Here is a 24573-nt window from a genome sequence, read left to right as displayed (position 1 = left end):
CACACAAGTAGAATTTGCAGATTGCTTTGAACTGAGCAGGTCTGCCCCTGCGTGTGTACCTCTATCCTGTGACTTTTTTTTTTTTTTAAATTAACAGTAGCTTCAATTTTGCATCGGTGCATGGTTAAAAAGCAATACACATGTCAGCTATTTCTTAACTTCATTTCTCCAATAAATTATTTCTCCTGTTTTTTTTGTTTGTTGTGCAGTTGACTGAAGAAATGTTAACATCCCGCTCTAAATCTCTCAGTGGAGTCTCTGTTCCCTTCTCTGATATAACAGATGGGTTATTGCTTGTTATAATTATTAACATTGTGGTGTGGGACAGGGCTAGGGTGGGAGCCATTTTGGGGGGCGAGGGCGGGAGGCTGCGGGGAGTCGTTAAGGTTGGAATGTTAACTCCAGTGGTGACTGACTGTTTCCGTAATAGCAGGTTGTTGTGGCTGCACGCTCTAGTACTTGAGGCTGTGTACTTCACTGAGCTTGTGGTAGAGCCTAGGGCGAACTGCTGTCCCAAGAGAATGCTGGGATGGATAGAACTAGCCAATATGAGTCTGAACGTGGTGACTTTGCTGGTTGTTCTAGCTCCAGATGTCAGCATGCTTAGTTTTTAATTTTGATTAATAAATGTTACGCCATTCCCCCTCCCACACCTGATTCCAAGCCTTCTTTTCTATTCTTCTTTTTTTTGTTTGTTTTGTTTTGGTTTGGTTTGGTTTTCCTTTATGAGAGACATGAGTTAAAAGAGAATTACATGATAACCCTTTTTGGTTTCAAACTGCATCTTGCTGTCATGTTCGGAGTATGTGCCAGGCACATTTGAAATGGCTTTTGATCTGAAATGTGGCTGGCAGGTGTGGGGCAGAGTGGGAACCGGGGTGCTCGCTGAAGCTGGCTGCCCTGCAGAGGGTGTGCCAGGCAAAAGTGCCTCGTGCGCCATGCCCAAGTGACAGACCCCGTCGAGTTCAAGAAGCTCTTCATCTTAAGGGAATACCACAGTGACATTGGTATGAAGTTTTGTCTTAATTTGGTGAGGCTGAGGGAGGTTGGATTTGGATTAAGGCTGCATCTCATTCCTCTTGTCTCCATCATGTTTCAGAGGTGGGAGTAATGGTGGTGCACTGATAGTGTGCCAAACCCAGGCTAAACCTCCCCAAACCGTCAGTCCAGAGTGCAGGGATTGAAACAGCTAGATGAGATTGAAAGGGCAAAACTGTAACATGACATCTCTTTCAGGCAGTGTGGAGATGTTTCAGAGGTGTAGATTTGTGGTGTTCTTTCTGTTAACTAGAAGATTGAAGGAGGCTGTAAGTCCCTCTTCTCCAGAGTAGGAAAGGGTCCCCAGGCATGTTTTGGATAGCATGTTAGCGCTCATGGGGCTAACACAGGCCCCCCAAAAGCAACAAAAAAATAACTTAAAATCATTACTTCTAATGTAAAAGCTACCTAGCCCAAAACTGAACAGTGCTGAGCAAACGCACAGTCCTGTAGTAGAGATGATCTTGTGCTCTTAATGACATATACACAAAAGATCTATAGGGAAGAAGTGGTAGAGGTATATGTTGAGTTGATTTTGGAGGTGAAGAGCATAAGTCTGCCTTTTGGTCCTTGAAACTCTGAAATGTCAATTGGAGAAAAAAAAAAAAAAGCCAGGAGCAATCTGGAATTTTCTGATGTTATTTATGGCTCATTGTGCCAATGAGCAAATCAAAGCCACGGTTCATTTACCATTGCGCTCCCCCCCGAGTTAACAAAAATGTGTTCAGAAGTGTACAATAAAGAAATAATATCTCACCTAGGCTTCAGAGCCCTCTGTTCTGCCTGCTGTGCAGCCTTTGCCCCTGGTCCGAAAGATGGCTGGCCTCCGTCCTTCGTTACTGCAGGCTGTGCAGAGCTGCCTGCCTGAGACGGGTTTTCCTCTGCTCCAAGAGCTCCTTGTGGGAGTTCCAGGAGATAACTCGCAGGTCTTCCTCTGGGTCAGGATTCACATTTTGACAACCCAGCTGTAAGTACGTTTTTAGTAACTACCTTTTATCAGTGTAAGCATTTTAAAGACCTGTACTACAGGTGTGTAGCCTGGGCAGAAATGCAGCGGCAATACAGACTGTTGTGGTGTAATTCCCCTGACCTGTTTCCCTTTTACATGGAGAGAGGAGAGAACAGTCTGGTTGGTATCAATGTCACTTTGCTTGTTGCCAGCCCTGAGACTACCAGGGACTGTCTTCTCTTAACTGTCTTTTCCTGATAGCTTTTTGGCTTCTTTGGCTATCAATACTTCTCTGCTTCTGGACCAAATGAAATGCTATCCTTTTGGGTTTCCAGGGGTTAAAAAGCACAAATTTTTAAAATACGCACTTCACAGAAAGTGCCCACCTCCGATTTCCCCAGCTTAAGAGGTCGTAAAAATTACATTGCATGCAAGATTTCAGCTCTCTTTTGGTTTTCAGTTCCTTCGTGCCAAATTTAATTTCCTGCAGGGGTCTAACCGTGCTCAGGCTTGCTTCAGTTTCTTCCTTCTGATAAACAGGGTGATAGAAGAGTCTCCCTGGTCCTTCTGAGGAAAGGAATATACATGAGTTAATGGGTGATGCTTACAATAGACATGACATGGCAGCTGATGCAGTTTGAAACACTTCCTCTTCTTGTGATGTGTGTGACTTTTTTTTTTTTTAATTTATTTTATTTTTTAATGCTCTGCGTGGGTGGACAGGTATCTGTAAAGTCAGTTCTCTTCTCTCCTGCAGGGTGGATATGCAGCCTACAGATATGCACAGCCTGCTACTGCAACAGCAGCCACGGCCGCTGCAGCCGCTGCAGCAGCTTACAGCGATGGGTATGTAAGGGGGCGGTGTCCGTGGGGGCTCCCTTGCTGTGCTCAGGGATTCAAGGAGCAGTGATCCATTACAGCACTTCTACTTCTTTCCCTGGGCCTTTGTCTTACTTGCACTCGCATGTGCACATATGCATGCACAATCCAACATGAAAGACTTGAATGCACAGTTTGTCTCTCTGCTTCTGGGCAGTATTGCCCTCCGATGTATGTAAGCTGGCACAAATCCTGGCCTCTTCCCTGTCCTTGTGATTCTCTGCACAAAGGAGGCAGTGTGGTTACAGCCTCAGTCAAAGGATCTAGCCTGTCTTGCCAGGTCCTTGCTCTGTGACTCTGGGCAGGTTGTTTAATCACTGGGTGCATTCCTCTCCCCATTCATAAAGTAAAAATTACTCTGCTCATACAGTACTCTAGGATGCTTTAACGTGCAGATCTGTATGGATGCAAGGATTATCAGAGTGTTTGCCTTAAGATTTTTTTTTTTTCATCTCCTGTGCAGTGAGGCTGTGTTTTAATTCTAGCATGTGCAAGACCATGAAAGTTTATATTCCCTTCTCATTCTGGAGAATCCCTCACTGCTTTCCATTTAGCAGCTGTTACCATGCCAGTAGCACTAGTGTCAGCAGTCACTCTCCTCCCAAATTGCATCATGTGAGGTAAGGGATGCACTAGTGTCATTTTCAAAGGTACTGACCTCTTTCCTACAGGTCAAGCTCATGGCTTCTGCCACATTCCTCCTTGTAGGCCATTCTTTCACCCATCTCATAAGATGCATGGCAGCATGCCCCTAGGATCTCTTTGAAGAGGGGCTGCCTGAGTGCATGTGTGTGCATGTATGCATACATGTGTGTAGAAGGGCATGCTGCTTCTTCCATCGCCTGTGGTCAGACAGCTGTATCTCTGCCCTCCAAAGTGACGAGTTGTTTTGGGTTTTTTTCTCTCTCTTTCTCTTTTTATATCTTTTCTCCCTCTTTTCAGTTATGGCAGGGTATACACAGCAGATCCTTACCACGCCCTTGCCCCTGCCGCTAGCTACGGAGTTGGCGCTGTGGTAAGTGTTTTGGTTTTTTTCTTGTGCTGTTTCTCATTTCCAACACGGGGAACAGCTGATCAGTGGGTATCGGGTAATGAAACTTCACCCAGAAATACTTTTTTTGTGCAGGAAGGAGGTCCTTGGCTGCAGTGCTGCATTCCAAGTTGTTCTGCATTCATATATTTGTGTTTGTGCACTAGCAAAGGAGCCAGGTTGTAGGAGACCAGTTACTACATGGTCTTGCACATCACCTAGTACAAAGGAGGTGGTAGAAGAATGACTGTAAATGGCAGGAGCCAGAATGCTGTTGGTGAATCAGTAAAACTGTATCAAGGTGATATATAGAGCAAAAATCAGCAATAGTTAAAGAGATGCAAGACACCCTTTCTTGCCATTTTCATTAACTTTAAAGGCTTGTGTTGCATGCTGAGAAATCAGTTCTAGGAAGCAAGGGAGTAAATTGTTCTCACGACATCTTGCAACAAAGCTGCTCCACTTGGTTCCCACTTCCACTAGTGGAAGGATGCAGTGTCCTGCCTGCCAGCAGCAGTTACGCAAGGGCTGGAGCGAGGTATGCTGGCATTGGCGGGGAGTGGAGCAGCTTGCTGAAACCACATGCTTGCCCATCTGCTAGCCAGCGCAGTATCTGTGCTGTTGCAAAGGCTGGAATACAAATGTGTTCAGAGAAAAAGACACCTAAATATAGATATCTGCAGAGTAGTGCCTCAGTTTGAGCCTCAGATCATCGTGTGGATTTTCCTTAAGTGTCAATGAAGGAAAAGCAGGTACTTCTAGGATACCAGGTCATCGTGTCTATTCTAGACCTTTACCTTAAGGTGAGGTGAAGAGCATCCTAAAAGTCCTGGTCTCTGCTATGTATAAAAACAGCCTAGACAACTGGCTCAGAGATGAGGACTCCTGAGTCTTCTCCCTGGTGCTGAACTCCCTTCAACTGAGGCTTGCCAAACTTCACCTCCAGCTGGCTGGCCATGAGCATGTCCTCCTGAGACATGTCCTTGGTGTTGCAAGCAAGGCTCTCCTCTCTTGCTTCTTAGAGGTGCTGATGGTGGTGGGTCAGTACCCAGACATGTCTGTTAGTCCTTCTGAAAGAATTTGGGTGCTGTCCTGAGTATTTCTTCACAGTTCTCCTCCTAACAACCTCTTCTGTCATTTAATTTCTACAGGCGAGTTTATACCGAGGTGGCTACAGCCGATTTGCCCCCTACTGAAGTGACGTGAGCCCCCTGCAAGTGGGACAGCCCCCCCAGTTCATGAGGCCTGGCTATTGCAATATTTACTAGTAGAGGAACTCTATAGCAAGACGAGGAAGAAAAACAAAAAAACAAAAGAGAAAATACTTTTTTATACCTCACTATGTTCTTCGAATATGTATTTTTTTCCTTTAAATTTCTGCCTTTAATTCTTTTGTTCCAAAGATTGTGCATTTTTTTTGTTTTGATTTTTTTTTCGTTTGTTTTTGGGGTTTTTTAAACTGTGGTAAAAATAATGCATTTCCGTGTCAGTATGTTGGTGCATAGCTTATCCTACCAATCACGGAAAAGGCGATTAGCGATAAGGAAAGTTGTTAGAAACTGATATCATGCAATTAATCAGGAACACGCAGACAGAGTTACTTCCCTGGGTCTGGTGCTTGGTGCCTATGAGACAGGAGGACACGAGGGAGAAGTCTCCACCTGCCGTGTTTCTGGTCTGCAGAAGGAAGCACTCTTTGGCTGTGGCTGGGACCTGAATGCTGGTGGGAAATAGTCATTTACATTTGGAAATGAGGGAAATGCAGAGACTTCCCTCATTTTTATCACCATCCGATGTGCACAGGTTTGGGGCAGTTTCAGCAGTGTCAGTAGTTTAGACTTGGCAGGAGAAGATATCCTCAACCTGCTGAAAGACTTTGCCTGTTACCTGCTATACAGGGGACAAGAGTTGGAAAGGTGTTTTTGATGAGGATGATCTTTCACACACACCCCCAACTTATTCTAGCTTATTGTTCAGCACTGCTGGTGGCTGCAATTATTTTTAGTTTTCCTTCCTCCTTTCCAAGACCTTTCTCATTTGCTGTCCTTTCGTCTTCTTTCCTTGCGGAGTGGCAGATGCAATGCAGCATCACACAGAGTACCTCTGTTGTGGACAGCAAGCGGTTAAACTTGTAGAGGTGAAGTGCATGCAGCCTTGCAGAGGAAGAAAGCTAGCAGAAGAACCATGCATCAGTGCTGTTCTCGGGTGATCTGAGATCCAGCGTTGCAAGGTCTCTCCCTCTCTTCACCCTGAGGTGCTTAGGCGCTGCTGGAAGTAATCTGTTTCAAATAACATGAGTGAGGAAAAACAAGTCATGTATAAGCTGCTTGAGGTAAGGGGCAAGCATGAGGTTTGTGTGGGGGAAGAGGGTCTCTTACATCTTAATGTTGATCCTAAAGTAGTTTTGTTTCTGTCAGGAGTTTGAGGGGAGGCAGAAGCAGTTTGTGCAAACTCTGAACTCATAGGAAGTTCCCACCGCAAGCTATTTCAGGCTCTTACATAGTTGCGTTGAAGCTTTGGGTCTGTTTTGCCCAGCCTCTCTTGGAAAGTTCTGTACCTGGTCTGCTGAGTCCATATAGACACTACATATTGACAGATTTGGAAGCAGAGAGGCTCTTTACGGGAGGGCTTCATGACTCCCAAAACCGTCTCCCTTCTGCTCTCATGTACAGTGATCTTGCTGTGTTTCAAAGTCAGCGTTTTCAGACGACTTGTGTGAGCTGTGCTGTGATGGGGAGGGAGTTACTGTTCTCCAGACCTCCCCACTCAGCTCCTGGCACCTAGAGTGCTCCCAGTAACCCCAGCGACCAGAGGCAGGGTCTCTTAACTACATGGCAGAGAAATGCAGAAGTGTGTTTTGATTCTGCTGCCTTGAGTACTGGGGTGAGCCTCGCTGCCCTGAGAAGGGCTGCGTGGAGTGTGGGTTTGTTGGTGGAGCCTCTCCAGCTCCTGTTGTACACCTGCTTCTCCATCCACCACTGATAACAGAATAAGGAACCTCCTGCTCTTAACACTAAGCAATGTCAGCACGCAGAGCTCCCAGGGAGGTGTCCTGGCCCAGCCGCGCACAGCCAAGCTTTGCTTTTTTTTTTTTTTTTTTCCCCCCCCCTCTTCCTCAGCGATACACATAGCCTCTCTGTGCTCAGCAGAGAGGAGGCACCTCAAATGGGAAGAATGGGGAAGCCATTAGTCAAGCTAGAGACCCTGAAGCTATTGATTCTCTGGAGGAATAGCTAGATAAAGGGGACACCAAACTGCCAGCCTGTTGGCCACGTTTTTGGGGTTTTTTCTTCTTTTCTTTTTTCCTGGTTTTATTGTTGGGTTTTAACTTTTTTTTTCCAAGCCAAAGTTTGGTTTGTTGCTGTTATGACAATTTTTTTGTTGTTTGTATATAAATATTTTAGTTAGCTTGAAAATGGGGAGGGGGGAACAGGGTCTTGGGGCTTTCACAAAATCTAGGAAATGAGGGGGACTCGGGGTGTCTGGGGGCTTTTACTGCCCGAGTTGGGGTAGGGGAGGGAGGACTTGTGGTAGAAACAGTCATATTCGAGGGGAGCCAGTTTCCACTGCAGGGCAGCCAGGGGACTTCTGGAGCTGAGATGCAGCAAAAGCCTCTACTGGAGTAGTTCTACCCACCTGTGGGTGGAGGGGCTGCGTGAGGCTGTCCCTTCCCTTGTCCGCAGGCAGTTCCTCACGCAGCAGGTCTGCAGGCTGCGAGCGGGAGCAGTGCAGCTTGCAGAGCCCGACAGGGGCAGCTGCTCACCCCACTGCCCCTTTCCTATGTTTCAGTTCAGCTGGTTCTGACTGCAGCTCTCAAAAAGCTGGCTTCTCCCTCCCCGAGCGTCCTCCCCTGCCCTGGCAGTGCCGCTTGCTATAACCCCACTGCTACTTGGCCTCCCTGGGAGTAGGGAGGCCAGCCCCATTTCTGCTTCTGAGCAGAGTCTATGCATGGCAGCTTCAGCCCACTCAAGTATATTAGGAGCGTGAGGGGTTTAGTGCAGAAGCGCCCAACCTTTGCAGGGCTGTGGTCCCCTGCTGTATGATCTCAGAGTAGTACCCACTCTAGAACATCCAGCCTGATTCCTCCTGTATCCGAGCCCAGCCTGCACTGGTTGCTCCCTGCCAGGCTCCTGCAGTGCATTAACCAGCCAGTGTCTCCTTGACTCTGAAGTTAATGCTGCAAGACCCCCGCTGAGGAAGGTTGCTGATAGCCCAGCGTCCTGCTCTCAGCAGGGAGCTTCAGAGGGGACACCGGGATGCTTGCTTGGCTGGGAGCTGCAGGTGGCTTGCTGGTTCCACATCTCTGGAGCACCAGACCTCCCAAAACCTTGCATGCCAGCTCAAATTTTGCAGCGAGGTTTCTTGAGTGAGTGTTGTGCTGTGGCAGGAGAGCTCTTGAACCTTTCTTCCCTCTTGGCAAACAATAGCTCTGGTTTCGCTCGGATGTGTTATGAATTGGCTTGAGATGCGTTCGGAGTAGCCAAGCCGTGGCTGTATCCGTCTTCTGATGAAGTGAGGACAAAACCTATATCTCCCTATGCAAAATGAATTACACTTAATGAATTATACTGGGCCCTGGCTTATTTAACTGATGGCAGCTAGTGCCTGTCCCCAAGATGGGTCTGTAGTCGCAGGCCCCTTGCAAAGCAGGGCTTGGCCTTCTGAGGGAAACCAGGCAGGCAGCCTGGCAGATAGCTTGCTCTTTGTCACCTTTTAGTCTGGTGGCACCTGGGATTCCTCTTGATGAAGAGGAAAAGTAGGTTTTTTTAAGTGTTGCTGTTTGTACTGTCTTGCAATAGGTCTGGCCAGCACGTGATGCTATACTGATAAAATTTTGGATTGAAGAGTTGATTTATTTAATGTGCTGGTCTATCTTTCCTTATGGTACAGTTGTGCTGGTACAAGAATAATTCTACTAGTATAGCATATTCTCTACTGGGAATAAGTTATACTGATGCCCAGCATGTTAACAAACTGTTGTCACTGTCCCTGTGCTAGGGAGGCTGCACTGGTGTAGGTGGGTTAGCTTTTTTAAGAAAAGCCATGACAGGACCTGGAGACAACGGGGAACTCTGTACGAGCCTGCTACAGCCGGCGTTGCCCAGGTTCAGCAGTTACGTGGATCGTGTGTGATGAGTTGAGATAGACAAAGCCATGTTTTAAAATAGCTGTGGCTTGGCTGTTTCAGTGCCCAAGAGAGAGCAGACTTGCCCAACGAGGAAGAGCACTAGCTCAGGAGTCAGAGGCCTGTCTTTTGGGCAGGGCTCTGTCGGTGCTCCGAAAGGGTCATTGCGGAGCGGTCGTGTTGCTGCTGGACTTCGCTTCCCTGTCCCTAAAGTGAAGTGGGAGTTTATCCCCTTTCTCACCCATTTTGAGACCTGTGGATGTGAAGTGCACAGCAAGAGCTGAGGAGGGTTATCTGAATAGCTGGCTCGAGTGCTAGTTGTGGAACGGTTAATAAAAGCATTTCCTTTCCCAAAAAGAGATGCTGGCTACTGGGGTTTCAGTTCCAGTGCCCAGAGTTTCAGCAGCAGGGAATACAAAGCTGAGCCTCCCAGTTCCTACCTACATTTTTCCCCAGCCCGTCCCTATCTGTATCTTCCCAGCCCAGCCCTGAAGGAGGAGGCAAATGGAGAACAGGCTTGGGGAGCACTTAGGAGCTTAATAAAGGGAAACTCAAAACAACAGCTCTGGGGAGCGCTTTTGCTGAGTCTAGCTCCAAAGGGAAAGCAGGCAGACGGCCCGCTGCCTGTGACCTCCAGCCTGGCAGGGGAGGGGGAATGCTGTCCGTGGTGCAGCGGGGTGAATTTTAAAGTGTGTTACCTGTTTGCACTGTTTTCAAATAGGAAGGGGGGGTGGGACGGGACCCAACTTAGTGAAGATGATGAACATCCAATGTAAACTTCTTTGTGTTTTTATTTTGACATGCTCTTGGAAAATGTCAAACATTTTGTAGTATACACCAGTGAGACTTGACTCTTTGTTGCATAAAACACTATTTTTGGTGATGTTAATGTCTGAAAAGCCCCTTCCCTCCATCCCTATCTTACTGATTGTCCTCTCCGCCCTCCAACTCCAGTAAACTTCTCTTCTGCAATGGAAACTCCAGTCAACAAGGCAAGCAGGAGTCTGATAGCCAGAGTGTGAAATGGGGCCCTTTTCAAGTAGGCTCTGGGGTTTCTCCCTGGTATGCCTTGCTCTAGCCAGGGGCTGGCAGGTTAGCCCCCGTCCCTTCACAGCATGTGCATCGATGGACATCCCAAGTCCCATTTAGGCTGCCACGTCCCCTCTTCATTGCCATTGCTAACCCTGGAAGGCAGCTTCTTGCTGGTGGTTGAAAGCACTGCCAGCGGTTGTCCCCTCTGGGTAGCAGGCTGCAGCTGGTCCAGGCTTGTGCAGTAGACAAGCTTCCTATGTTGCCTCAACTCATGGTAGAGCAAGAATGCATCAGCCAAAAATCTTGCCTGATTTTGCCAGGAGACTGCTGGTGTCTAAAACCGTCCACCCGAATATTCGTTTGGCTGGCAGTCGATAAAATGCCGGTTAATCTTAGGAATGGTTTTTCTTTTTTCTTGTTTTGTTTTGTTCTGAAGTGGGTCAATAAATCTCTTGCCAGATTCCCAGTTCTCTGCTGGTGGAGGGGCTTGTTGCTTCCCCAAGGATTGAATTCCTTGAAGAAATCGGGCCTCCCACATTAGTAGTCTCAGTTTTGGTCATGTTTTTCTATTTTTCTGTTCACAGTATTTTGTGTGTGTGCGCGTGTTGTAGTTTTGGCAGCTTGATTTGGCTGCATTATCAAGTGACGAAATAATCCTCTTTACCCCAGGGGATATGATTTGTCTTTGGGTTTTTTCCTTTTTTTTTTTTTCCTTTCCTTTTTTTTTTTTTCTCTTTTCAATATGATAAGTCCTGCTTGTAAATAGCTGGAGCTAAAACCTGGGGCCGATAGCAAATGAGAACCAGGGCTGTAGAGCGATACGGAGCTGGTGGAGTATTTTACTGACCTCACAGGCTGATCTACTTGAGACTTGGAGATTTTTCAGTGCAAGGCTGAGATGCCGCAGCACCTCCAGTGGCAGCAACGGACTTGCCCCTTCACGCAGTCTCCCCAGCACCTCCCATTGCCAGGTACCGCCGGGGATCTGGACGTGTCCCGAGTGGGATGCGTTCCCTTCCCCTGGATCATTTCCTAGGACGCCCAAGCCGCTTGCCCAGGGTCCCATTTCCCTGCTGACTCTGGAGAAGCAGTATCTGCATCCCAGGGCTTTGTGACAGCCTTTAACTTCCCGCCCTCCCTCGTTAAGTATCATATTGTATAGTAGCTTTCAGACCATACAGTATTCATTGGGTTATTCCTATTATTATCAAGTAGCTGGAATTGTGAAGGTCGGAGTAGTTAGATCTTTAGCTTTTATTCCTTTTTTTTGTATTACTATCCATGTGTATAAATTATTGATCATGTTGCTGGCTTTTATAAACTCTAAGCAAGGGGGGAAACCCTTCCTAACCCTTTGCAAATGGTAATGAAGCACTGTTTTTAAATAAAAGAGAGAAACACCAGTCTGTTGGCTCCCACGTGTTGTCTGTTTTTCAGTGACTCTGGATGAATTTTGCTGGAGCATCTCCCTGGCAGGTAAAACGCAAAGACGGGAAGCTGGTTTGAAGAATGAGCTGGGACGTAGGAGCTTCTTAACGGTGATAAAGGGCAAAGCCTTGGGAAGTCACGCTGGCAGAATCCCAGACCTGTCCATGCACGGAGCTCGCTGTAACCCCACACCTTTCCCTGCCATGCTTTCCCATTGCCGCTTATTAGCAGAAAAGGGCCATTTGTTTGGTATTTGATAAGGAGGCTTCCCCCTCCCCACCCCCCCACCCCCCCAAGCCTAATCTTGTTTGAACCTGTTAGTGTGGAAGGAGGGACAACCATTTCAAATTATAGTATCAGCGTTTTCTTTAATGCCTGCGTAGCCAATCTCCTGTCCCTGTTAGCACAGGTAGTGAACACGCACGACTGGAAGCTGGTGTTCCTGTGCTTGGCATGAATTTCCTCTAGGAGTTTGGACACGTCTTCTAATCACTGCTTCTGTTGTCCTGCCTGCAGAGGGAGTATTGCTGCAGACAAGTAGAAATTAATTCGTATTCTACGAAGTGCTTAGAGATCCTCAAGTGAAAAATCTCGTGCAAGTATATAATCAGATGCTTTTTCAGCTGAAATGATCCTAAAAATAATAAATCCCTGCGGCCAGTTTGCAATCATGGAAACCGATAACTGAGCAAAATGATACAGCGATGTATGCCTAGTACAGCTGAGGCTGGCGGAGGATTTTATTGCTTTTAGAAAAGCCGGGTACCAGGAACAAAAGGGGTGGGACAAGGTGTGTCCCCGGGTGGTAGCGCTGTCGATAACGATGCAGGAAGGCGCACGAGCTCCTTAAGCATTCCTTCCTGGTATTTACCAAAGAGCAGCGATGTGTTCCTGTCAGATGATCCTAATTTCATTCTAACAATAACTCAAGAGGATATTCAACAGTAACCGCTAAAATTAGATGCCTGGAAATCAGGGCTGAGTGACTGTTGTGGAAGAGCTGGTTTAAGGGATTCTGCATTGGTGAGACTGGGAGAGGTCTTGAAACAAAGCTCTGCTGCGCTGGGAGAAAGGTGGTGCGGAGGCACGCTTCACACGGGAAGCAAAGGTGCTCTAGGTCTTGCAGCCTACCTTCACTGCAAGGCAAAGCCATAAAACGGCTCATCCTGGAATTCACTCAGAAGTCATTAAAAGTATTGTAGTAATATTGCATTGCTCGCCGTGGGATTATTGAAAGTAGAGCGCGTCAAAGGAAGTGGATATGGGTTCTTTGAAATGCACTCCAAAGTTGGCTAAGGAAACGAGCACTGCCGAATTAATAAATTCCCTTTCTATAAGCTGTAAATAATTATGATAAATAATAGACAGATCACATCAGTCACAGCTGCCCGCAAGCCGTAGTGCCCGTTTCAGTGTCTGTAGGTAGCATCCGCGGAGGGTGGGGGTGCCACCCCTTGGGAGGGGGGTTGGTCACAACCTGGATGTGGGCGCTGGGCTGCAGGGCTTGGTGCCAGCCCCGGGCTCGTGGATGTGGTTGCTGAGTGAGAATCCCTGTGCCGCGTGGCTGTGTTTGGCAGCTGCATGTGCATGGTGGGGGCCTGGTCAATGAATGGTAACGTTTGCTGGGAAGCGTTTGGATCTTGCTGAAATGATTTATAAATTGAATTTGTAGAAGAGCTCAAGGGTGAGGTTAGTGTGGCTGCTAAGGCTGTGTCTTAGTCTGGCACTGACAAGCTGCATCAGGAGATTTGAGCCCGAAAGCCCAGAAAGAAGCCCAGGTCCCTGCACCAGTGGCAAAGCCGATCTGTTTCCATGATTTTGCTGCTGGCCTGCTTTTGACTATATTGGCTCAAGGAGAGCAGCCTCAGCAACCCTCTGGTAGGAGAGCGTAGTAGCTGGTGTGGGAGGGAGAATTACTTGCATGTTTTCTGTCTTTATACAGAAAATTAAGAATTTGTAGAATAATTCAGGTTGCAACAGACCTGTGGAGGTGGTCTAGTCCCTCAATGTCTTGCTCAAAGGTCAGTCAGGTTCACGTAACTAGCATCTTCAGCACAAGCTTGGAGGTGAAATACACTCTGGAGTGCCAACAACTTCAACACATCCTGGTAGGCAAGAGGTGACCCGTGCCCTCCGGTGCTTGCCTGCCAGCCCTGTTTCCTTCCCTGCACAGGCTGGGGTTGGTTGTCACCTGCAGCTGTTTCACTGGGGCATGCAGAAGGCAAACTGCAATGCACTTAACAAGTTCAGACAAGATGTGATTTTTGTGGTTGCTCTCAGGTTTGCCTGAAGTGTGACATTTCTGGCATGGCACATCCAGCTCTGACTCCTGCAGCTGCAGATGAGCTGGGAGCAGTTCAGCAATGGGCCTCCAGCGTGGTTGGAGGGCTGGAGCAGGGCGGAGGGGGGAGAAGGGAAACAACTGCAAGAGCTCATCTGTTTTATTGTCAAGAAGGACAATTAATTGCTTTCTAGAAGCACCTTGCAAGGAACAAAGATCTGACTTTTCAAGGTCTTTCCTCCCAACCAGTGTTGTAACACACCCCAGTGCCTGGGAGGTGAAGTCGGACAACTCCAGCCCTACCTGTGGGTTAAGAGGCTTGCTGCAATTAGTTATTTCTGAAGCATTTCTAAATGTCAAATCCTAATCCAGGAGCTTCCTGTGGTTTGTGCTGGCTAGCCCGATTGCTAACCTCATCCGTGATTAACAGTCTACTGTCCTGGGTGCTCTCTGTTCACCCTGGGCTCACACTGACCTTTCAGCAACGGGCCAAACCTGTAACCCTTGGGTGCTGCCCTTCTTCCCTCTACCGGCTGATGGAGACAGCCCCACAGACCAAGTCCTCATCCACGGGGCCAGCCCAAGCGTGCTGTGGTCAGCATGCGCCTCATGTCTGCTCCTGCAGCAGAGGTGAAGGCTCCTGGCTCGTGTGAGCCCTGTGACTGGGGAAGCAAAGTGGGTACTGGAGGATTTTTGTTTCTAAGAAGAGGCGGTTTCCTTCTGCAGGTCTCTGAAGGTGGAGCAGGGACTGTTTGGCTCCTGAGGTGCAGTGGCCACCAGCCCGTGACCAGATTCTAGGAGTCAGCCTTCTCGTTTGGAGAAGCCTTGCCACGTTTGGCTCCTTTCCTGCTGCAGCATGCTGATGCCAGGAGCCCCTGCGTGTGCTGGGGAGGGGATGCACAGAGCTGGCACCGGGAGCAGCTGTCCCAGTTTGTGGAAACTTTCTTGTCTTTTTAAGGACATGCTGAGTGCTGTGCTCTAACTTTAGCACAAAGGTATGGTTGACTTGGCTTCTTTTATTAATGGATGTGTATAAATACATCTGGTCTCAGTGCCTGTCTTGTTCTTCCATGTGTAAACACTGAGCTCTCTCCCAGCTCCTTTTGATGATAAATTCCTCATCTTTTGAATCACAAATCACCTTTTTGTGTGTCAGGAGGAAGCGTCAAAACCCAAAGTCACTTTGTTTTTTATAGCAGCAGTGCTCTTGAACTGAACTCTGCTCAGAAATCGCCGATTTCAGGGAGCACTGCAACAACAGCAGATCTGGTGTGTTTACAGTTTTATTGAAATACCCTTTGCGCTCATCTGGAGCCCTCCTCCACTGCAAAGCGCTGCAGCCTTCTCTCATTTTTGCAAGGATGTCACCCATCCTCCCTGGTGGGAGGCTGGGAAACCTTGCTTTGCGTTCAGAACACTGGGGCTTTTCTTTTTCAGTCAGTGCACCCAGGTTCTGCCGTCTCTGCTCCAAGAGAAGTTGCTCTCCAGAAATAGCTCCTGCTCTTGGCTGAGCGCAGCTTATGTGGGTGAGATGCCGCTGGCTGTCCCCACACTTTGGCTGAGCACGGAGGCAGGTCTCCCCCAGCGCAGGGAGGCCATGCATGCTGGCGCTGCAAGCGCAGGAGGCCGCGGAGGGCTTTCTGCTCACCCCAGTGTGAAGGTGGGCAGGCACTGGGGTGAGCTGCCTGCTCTGCCATCCCCCTTGGCTGCAGGGCTTCAGGGGTGGGAAAACTGGCACCTTCCCACGCAAAGCCTTGCACAGGTGGTAGGAAGCTTCACGTCTGTGTCATATGGGGGGCTGAACGAAAAGTTGGGAGGGGGAAGATGAAAAGTTCAGGGTTGGGGAAAAGTTGGTGACTGCTGGGCTTGCGTGCTTGCCTTGGGGGTGAGGGCTGAGCTCGCCGCAGGGCTGTGACCCAGGGATAACACTCTTACTTCTCCTCCACGGGCCAGTGATGGGGTTCACAGTGCAGGAGCGGAACTGGCCCATCCTTGCTCACCGCTAACGCCGTGGCAGGGCTGGCATGGAGCCAAGAGCCGGTGCAGCCAGAGGTCTGGAGAAATGAGTCTGACACACTCCTCAGGGTCAAACTGGGTGAGACTCAGCCCTGAAGCAACAGAGATGACAGCTAGTGATGAAGCCGACTCATCCCTCGTTAAGATCCAGTTCCTGCTGTGGTGGAGAGGGTCGTTAGCTCTGGTGGGGAGGCCAGGCAGAGCCCAGTTCTGCAATTCGGGTCACAGGGTGGCTGTGCAAAATACCCACTCAGCCCTGGGCTCTCAAAGAGCTTTGACTAGAAAGGAGCAAATGCCTTTTAGCAAAAGGACTAACAGCAGCGTTGAGCAAAATGTGCCATTCCCACAGGTTTGTAGTGATATTAAATACCTCTTGCAATACGTAGTTGGGACCTGTCAACACCAGCACAAGTACCAGGGGCTTTTCTGATGAGTGGCTTGAATACTGGCGAGTCACTAGTTCCCGCCATTAGCAGCAAGCTGTGGGGCACAATGAAGCACTTCCTCACCATCAGCCAGTGTCCTCACGCCAAAACTGGGCAACCCCCTCACATGTAGAGCTGCGGGAGCTTGCTTAGTCATCCCCCCAGGGAGCAGCATGTGGGAGGTGGCTGTAAGGCAGCCCTAGCACTGACATGGTTCGTAAATAACCCTGGGGATGGGATGCCATATCTCCTAGTTTTGCTCCAGCTGAGCCTGGAGCTTTCAAGCACTCGCGCACCTTCCGTTTCGCTGAGTAACAGTGCCCTCAAAACAAAAAATGAGGCTGAAGCCAAATTTCACTCCAGGGGATGTACACATTTGCGCCTGGCTGGAGCTGCTCAGGTTGTGGGAGCAGTGACCAGACTGTTCTATGATGCCCAGCCACACCGGCCTCCGCTGAGAGGTGCCTCAGGTGGGACATCCTTGCACCTGCAGAAAACCTGCCATGAGTTGCAGGCCAGGTATGACCCAGTGTCATGGCTGGGAACCAGGGGGATTTCTCCTCGACAGTGGTGAATCGCCATTCAACAGGTAGGGAACTCTGTTCACCATTTTTCTTTGCCCACGTGTTTAAATTTTTCTCATTTTGGGGGAGAAAAAGCATTTGGAGCATTTGAGTTGTGACTGGGGGCGAGCAGCAAGCCTCCCCTGGTTTCTTGTATCAGGAAAAGGCAACTCACCCCCTTCCCTACCAGGTAGGCAATAAACCCTCTTGTAGAAAAATAAACGAGTGCTCTGGAGCCTTGCCCATCTTTGGCATGCTCCCATCCTGCTTGCAAGTTCCTGACAACTGTGTTTCTCCAAGCCTCTCCACTAGCAATGAAACACCTTGATAAAAATTGTGGGGTCCTGTGAGAAACACCTTGGCTGAGTATCCCTCTTCCCACCAGCAGCTGATGGCACAGGGGGCAAGTGCCATGTTGTCCCCATGAGGCAGCAGCACCCAGCTCTACTCAGAGCTGGGCAGACCCCACGGTTGGTTTGGACTCTGGTCTCCTTGAGCAGATATGAGATATTTGATTTTCTGGTGCCCTTGTGTGGCTTCGTGTCCCCTTACTGGGGACCCTCACAGCTGAGAGGCCCCAAAGCCACAGAGGAGCATCCTTATGGGCACTGCCAAGGCTGAAATCCCAGCAAGCCTAGGTAAGCAGAAAGCATGTCTTGAAAAACAGCCGGGTCCTGGTACCGTACCACCCTGAAGTGCATTCTGGAGATTTTTCTCACCACATGTGACCATCCCATTGCCTCCTGCAACTACAGCTGCGTAGGTCTCCTGGGGCCACATGTTTCTAGATGAGTTACTAGCACCAAGTCTGAGCATCTGTGCCCAAAATACAGTGAGAGTTGCCAGGAGGAGGGGAGAGGCAATGGGTGAATCTCCTCTCTTCTGCTTTGCAAATGATCAGGTCCCAAGCTCTGAGCTCGGGTAAGCTGCCCTGGCTGCTTGGCTCTTTAGTAGGTGGCTGCTCGGGGCGTGCTGCAGAGTGGGAGTTGTCTTTTCCAAACCCTTCGCTTCTGTGCTCTGGCAGCCAGGCAATCCCCACAGGACAAAGTCCTAACGTGCCCAGAGCCAAGTTTCGTGCCCAGATATGTTTCTGGGCTCAATTTCACTCCAGGCTTTGGGAAAATAGGAGTGCTTTTAAAGACTGCCATTTCACCATCTCAGTCAGAGAAACCGCGTGCCGTGAATGTACCCAAAGGAATGACGCACGGGAACAGACAGGATGATCCAAGGCAGAAAAAGCAGAAAGGCAGATTTTGGATGGTATTATAACAGTCTGCTCGTGTGGCTAAAATTAAAAGGAGAACTCAGGACCAATAAAGCTGGGTCTAGCCTGCTTCCCAGGACACAGGCCATCCCCTCTTGACCTGCTCTACATGCTGGTTGCCTGTATGGGCTGCAGGACCCAGCAGTGCCCAGAACACCCAGAGCTGTGTCCTACCCACCAGAACAGTCGGGGACACGATGTTCCTGGAATTCCTCTACCCAGAACAGTTAATGTTCCCCTTCATTTTACAATATTTTTTTTAACACCTCTTTTCTTTCTCTAGTGTTTCTGCAAACAGTCTGGAGAGTCTGCAAAGGTTGGAGTTACCAGCCCTCACCTCCCAAAACCATGGTAAGGCACCTGGGTCTGTGATATCCCAGGGAGCTCCTGGCTGTCACTGTAGGGAGGTCATTTCCAGAGCCAGAGCTGTGCTGCGTCGCTGAGGGTCAGTGGCCACACTGGGAACAGGACTGGCTTCTTCTCTTCTCTGGCTTTGCAAGAGTCACCAACCCGTGAAGAGCAGCAAACCCAGGATCCAGTCTCAGACCTGGCCTGCTGGTGGTGTGATTACAGCTGCTTCATGCAAACAGAATAAGTCCCTGGGTGGGAAATCTGGAGGACCAAAGGACTGCTAGCATGGTCCTAATGCTAAAAATCAGGTCAAAGAGGTGACAAAAGGATGAAGGGGAGGGCCCACATAGCCTCGTGAGCGTGGCAGGGTAGCCTTGGGGCTGCATCCTGGCACCGGAGCCTTCAGGAGGGATCAGGAGGAAGGGGTTCTGCCACATTTCATCCCAAACCTGAGGCACAGGAGAGCAGGGACAGCCCCATTTGCCTTGGTGACAGCCAAGGGGAGGAAGCTGGAGGCTGGTGTGGAAGGACTGATGGGGTGCAGGCTGTGTCCTCCAGGTGGGGGCATCACCTCCTCCTGCCCACATGACCACTTGGTGCCTCCTGCTCATCACTTCATTTGAAAAATGGGGTTAGTACCTCATGTCTGAAATTGGCTTCATTAAAAATTGTACTCTAGAGAACATTTCTGCAAGGAACCATTGATGCTCATCTTTTTGTTGCCATCACTGCAATTTTACATGTTTCTGGTGTACTGATGTTCTGATGTAACTAAGCACTGCATTGCTTAGTTAATGTCTTTCCAGGGATAGGGGCAGAGCAGTTCAGTGGTACTGTGTGATTTGCTCACTTATGTTTTCTCATCCCAGAGCTACTTCCTTTAGGGTTTTCCTTCTGTATCTAACCCCATAAACGCCCTGCTGGTTTCCCATGTGTGGAATGTGGGTGGCGAGGTGGGTCTGCAAAGGTCTCTCCATACCTCTCAGCTCTAGACTGCACCAGGTCACGCCTGTATCTGTGTTTCCCACGTGGAGCCATACACACGTCTGGTTACACCCCTTTGCTCTCATAGGGACCCAGCACAGGCTCTGGCCACGTCGAGGTGGTTCTCCCCTGCGTAGGTGGTGTGTGGTCCTAGAGCTGCTGTTTTCTGGCCCCTCTCTCCAGCCTTGGGGATGTGCCTCCATCCCCTTCTGCTGCAAGCTCGGGGCTGTTTCAGCAGGAGGGTTTGAACCAAAGCTCTTGGAGTGGGTCGATCTCCAGGTATGCCGTGTGGGTTGGAGCCGGAGCTGCTAAGGGGGTGCTGCTGCTCCTGTGTCTCTTGGCTCCTCAGCATCTCTGGGGTGTGAAAGCTTGGACATGAGCTCCTCAGTGTTTAAGGGTGACAAGGTTATTTTTCCCACTCTGCTTGGCTCTCACCTGTCATTTGGATGTCACTATAATTTAGATGTGGCAAAGGTAGCAAGAGTCATTTTGGGTCTCTGCCAGCATGCTAGGAGTTGGAGGTAGGGTCATGTGCATAAGAGGACAGGAATTTCCCTTAGGTTTTCAGGAAAGGCTGGGACCCAGTTTGGGGTCCCAAAACTGGAGCAACTGAGCCAAGCCCTGCCATGGGAATGTGCGTGTGTTGCAGCAATGGTGTTTGCATGCGTTTGTCATGGCAGCAGCCACAGAGGTGGGCAATGCTGTTCCACTGCCGCTGGGTTCAGCTGCCATGCAAATCACCAATGGCATTTTACAGGAGACATTTGTCTGAGGGCGATGTTTGTGCTTAGGGTCATGTCTATTTTTGCTGCTATGCCATGTATTTTTAAATTGGGTTTGAATGGCATACAGTGCCCACAACACAGCTCCTTTCAGATCATCTGTCATGTCAGAAAATGGTTTTGAATATGTCTGCTCATTTCAAGCTAAATATTTATTCTGTAATTAGACTGTTTTGTCTCAAATGCTTTTTTTTAAAAAAAAAAGAATGAATGAGAAGTTAGATTGGGCTGCCTAAGCGTGATAGGAATATGTGGCTAGAGAGCAACATGCTTCTGCAAAGGTGGTGTGGGTGTTCGGCCTTCACAAAATATCCCTCCATTTCTTTTTTCCCCTGGGTTCATCGGTGTGAAAATCTGCTCTGTTAGTTTCCAAGCCAGGACACACTAGGGATATTACAGCTGTACATATGGAGGTGAGGAAAAGGTCTTCAGCCCAACTTTTCCCCACCTGGCTGGGCTCCTCAGCGCTGTCTCCCCAGCTGGGCTCTTGTCCCTGCAGAGCCATCGATGCTTTGGCCCAAGGATGCTGTCTTGGTCCCCCAAATGTAGAGGCGATGGTCGTGTGTCATCCCTGCTGTATGCTGTGGCTGTGCTGGAGGCATCTCTGCAACATGGCATAGCCCACACATGCTGCACAGGTACGAAAAGTGATGGACATCTGGGGCAAGTATGGTTTAATATTTTCCTGCTGCAAAAGTACTGAAAGTCATGCTCTTGAAGAGACAGAGGGAGGCTGATCATGCATGCGCATGCGGGCAAAGGCAGAAAGGAAGGAGCAAGTTTCATACTTCACTGAAGCACCTGAGGAACACTTGCTGCTGTTTTAATTTCACTCCTGAGATGGCCAAGGCTGTGGCTTCTGTTTCACCTGTGAGTTCACAGGGAGCGGGGAAAGAAAGAAAATGTTGATGTCACCCTCACTCAGGTTGGAAAATACTGCTTTTAGGTTCCTGGCAAGCCAAAAGCCCTCTGACATCCTGGCAGTGTGTTGCATCAGGGGTCTACGTGGTTTGATTTTGCTTTCAGATGAAAACATTTCATAGCAGACCTTATTCCCAGCTCCAGTCCCAAAGCAGGTCTCCTTCTAACCCTTAATATACTGCTGAACTCTGACCTTCGGGTCCTGCACCAGGGCAGGGAGCAAGCCCCAGCCAGCACCAGCTGCCTCCCCGCTGCCAGACGCTGCCCACCCGGGGCTCCCTCGCCCTGCCTGGTGGGAGCAGGAGAACCTGCCCCAGCGCCTGGGCTCTCAGCAATGCACACCGGGAGTCGCCGCTCATTTCACATGCTGCCCAGTGAAGAACAGTGTAACACAGGCACATCGGGGGATGCTTGCATGTTAACAAGGGCAGGGAATCACGAAATTCACGGCTGTGTGGATAATAAACTAGAGAGAAAGCAAAGGTAAGAAAGGAGGATGAAGATTTACATTTAAACCTAAAATATTACTTCAAAGGACAACAGGTAGCTAAGCTGCTAGGGAAAATGGTCTGAAGTTTGGGGATTTGATTTTGGGAGTGTCTACTACTGAGAGCTTCCTTGTGGACCTGAATTCAGTGCCAGGGGAACTCTGCTTCACAGCACAACCTTTCTTTCAATTACTTCTGTCTTAATCTGTGTGAAGTAATTATATATTTTTAAAAGATCCCACTTGACATAAAATAACTTTCTATTAGCAGTAGAGGATTTTATTTTTCTTATCCTGTATGAATAAGACATATATCTACTGGCTGTTTTGTAAGGAACCTCACTGCCTCACCCCTGCTGAGGGGTGGCCCTTCTCTTTCTTCTTCACCTTATCACCTCTGATGGCTTTTGATTCTGTTATCTCCTGTCAGCATCCCTAAAGCCCAGTTAAAATATGCTGCCCACAGTAGTTAGTCATATTTGCTAAGCTGCTGCTTACCCGGTTGTCTTACTGTATCTGCCCAGGTTACCCTATACGAGCAGGTAAGGCTGAATGAGATGCTCTGACTGACTGCAGGAGCTACGATCAGGTGCTGGTTCTTCATGCTGTGCATTTCTGCACCCACTGGAGTGTGATAAAGTGCTCTAAAAATCTAGCTGGGTGCAGGAGCTCGCCCAGTCCCAGAGTTATAATTTGGACCAGAATGGTTAAGGCTTTTTGGCTTACAATAAAGCTGGCATCTCTCTCTCTCTCTCCTCCTTCAGTGCTTTCTACAGATTTGCGTTTTTCCCCCTCCCTCTTGATGTGCAGCATCTTTCACAGTGGTGTGGATGTCCTGCACGGCAGGTCCTGTGGGCATGCTGATAAATCATCTTGCTTTGGACACGGTAGAGCTCTCTTTGCCCTGCTTGCCCAATGCCCACGGCTGGGCTATGGCCCATGCTCACCACCGTGGTGAGCTGTTTGGCCTGTGATGAGACTTGGGCGCTCATATGCTTACATGTCAATGCTCCTTTCCAGGGCAGTTTTGTATGCAGTGCCTGAAGTGTTAATACCAGCAGGCGCAACTAGCTTTGTTTCTTAGGCTGGAAATCCCTCCCCCCAGAGGGAGACAGCAGCCTTGTTCTTTTCCCCTGGAGAGCTGATTTTCTCCTACACACTTGTAGAAACGCCACTGGCTGCTGCTTTCACCTCGCTGCAGTCAGCTGGGCACAAGCAAGGGTTGCCCTGGAAGTTGGAGGCTAACAGTGGCCAGAGGGTGGCCAAGGTGCTGGGAACCATGCTTGGGGTTTTTGTGGGGATCCTGGTGATGCAGTTTATATGGATCTCCTCTGAATACATTTCTCTGAAGTTTTCAGGTTAGGAAACTGTCCCAGGAATGCTATAAGCTTCATTACAGTTTCTGCTAAACCACTATCCAAAATCATCAAAATGTATCTTGAAAGCTTTTGGACCTGGTGACTTCGTGATGCTATTTGTGGAACTGGTGGAATGGTCCCACAGGGAAAATCCCAATGGTGCTCATGCTGTGCCGGCATCAAGAAGCACCTTCAACCACAGAGGCTGCAGAGTGGGGAAGGTCTCACCAAAACCCCAGTGGGGGAAAGAAGAGAAGGGAAGAGTGAGATCAGCTGAGGCTGGTACAGAGCCCTGACAGTTCAGGGTGGAGGATTCACCCTGGGAAAGGCCGCACAGTGCAGGGTGTATGGACCATGGCAAGGGAGAGGCACGTGGACCTGCAGCTGGCAGGTGCTCACCCCTATTGCATGTGGTTGACCACTGGTCTGTGCCTCCTCCCTGTATGGATGTGAGGACGGCTGGAAGGAGGTAGGGAAGAGATCGGCTGCTGCCAGAGCAGCTTATGGTGCCCCCAGCCTGCACTGACTTGTGAAAACTAAGCTGAGGCTGAACATCTCTCTGGAGGAAGGTTATTGGTTTGAGGGGCTGGTGCTTCACCTTGTTCTCTGACTCTAATTTATTCAGAGTTCCAGACATTACCAGAGAGATTGAGAGAAAAGATCAAAAGGGCAAAGTAAGGCAAGGAAAAGAGGAGAAAAACAAATGTAGAGGAACTATGAGGGGAGATATAAAATTACCTGTCCTACTAATTCTGCAAGAACTGAGACCCCAAAATGTTTATAAATGTGGATATTTGACCAGGATACTATTTGGAAAAAAAATCTGATGGAGAGAAGGTTGCAGCAATACTGCTCCATCTGGGGAGCGACAGCTCTGAAAGGGGAACACCTGCTTCTCTGCTTTCCTTTGGACATAGCTGATGCTGCTTTCTCCATTGTTTATAGACCACATGGGAACTCAATAAAAATTCCACCAACCCTAAACCATACCGGTAGTTTCCAGGACACCTGATTTCCCATATCATCTTTCTTCTGGTTTTCTTTTTCTTTTTTTTCCCCACAGAAAGTAATTTGTGGGGCAAGAAACTTCACATTAATAGTCTCATGATCTGAGGGCTTGCTCCCACCCTCTTTGGATGTGGCTGCATTCACAGACCTCGACCCATGAAGAAGTGGTGTGTATGAAGGAACTTCTTTTGGCCATTGGGTCTTTTTGCTTCATCTAGCCCAGTCGATTCCATCCTGTGTCATTTCTACATCACCAGTGTCTTCCAGTGCTTTCTCACAGTAAGCCTTATCCTGCAGAAACTCAGAGGCCTCTAGACTCTTGTTCCTGGTAGCCATCAACTATTTTTGGGAAATGGATTGAAAATCCTATGTCCCAGTGGAGTCTGTTTCAGGCTTGGGGTACTGAGGCTGAGCACAGAGCCCAGCAGGAATGGCCAGTATTTTGTATGTGTGCCCATGGAGGCCAATGGGGCTCCCCAGAGAGGCTGATGTGGGGTGCCACCTCCAAGCGATGGGCTGGGCAAGAGGAGGGGATGCCTGTGCTGGGGCTGGCAGGGGATGCCCTTCCAGTATGACACAATGAAAGTGGGAGGAAAGGGGAATGGAGCAGCAGCAAGAGCAGAGAAACTGTCTTAATCACAGTGCCTTTCTG

The 24573-nt window shown here is 49.0% G+C and overlaps 1 protein-coding gene across 11 annotated transcripts in view; it reads left to right on the top strand.

The window, feature by feature from the left end:
- The window catches only part of RBFOX2 (RNA binding fox-1 homolog 2), a 174302-nt gene extending 162846 nt beyond the window's left edge, over positions 1–11456 (top strand). For 6 of the 11 annotated variants that reach the window (XM_055711378.1, XM_055711374.1, XM_055711375.1 and 3 more), the window contains 3 exons: positions 2745–2833; positions 3809–3881; positions 5048–11456. In XM_055711378.1, coding sequence (XP_055567353.1) covers positions 2745–2833; positions 3809–3881; positions 5048–5102 — 217 coding nt within the window. In that variant the 3' untranslated portion in view covers positions 5103–11456. The other 5 variants (XM_055711372.1, XM_055711370.1, XM_055711371.1 and 2 more) reach the window with 3 other exon arrangements.
- Positions 11457–24573: the final 13117 nt, after the last annotated feature.

The sequence above is a fragment of the Falco cherrug genome, chromosome 5 (assembly GCF_023634085.1).
Source record: "Falco cherrug isolate bFalChe1 chromosome 5, bFalChe1.pri, whole genome shotgun sequence".
NCBI classification, from domain to species: domain Eukaryota; kingdom Metazoa; phylum Chordata; class Aves; order Falconiformes; family Falconidae; genus Falco; species Falco cherrug.
The sequence above is the reverse complement of the archived record's forward strand: the minus strand, read 5'-3'. Positions and strand labels throughout refer to the sequence as shown.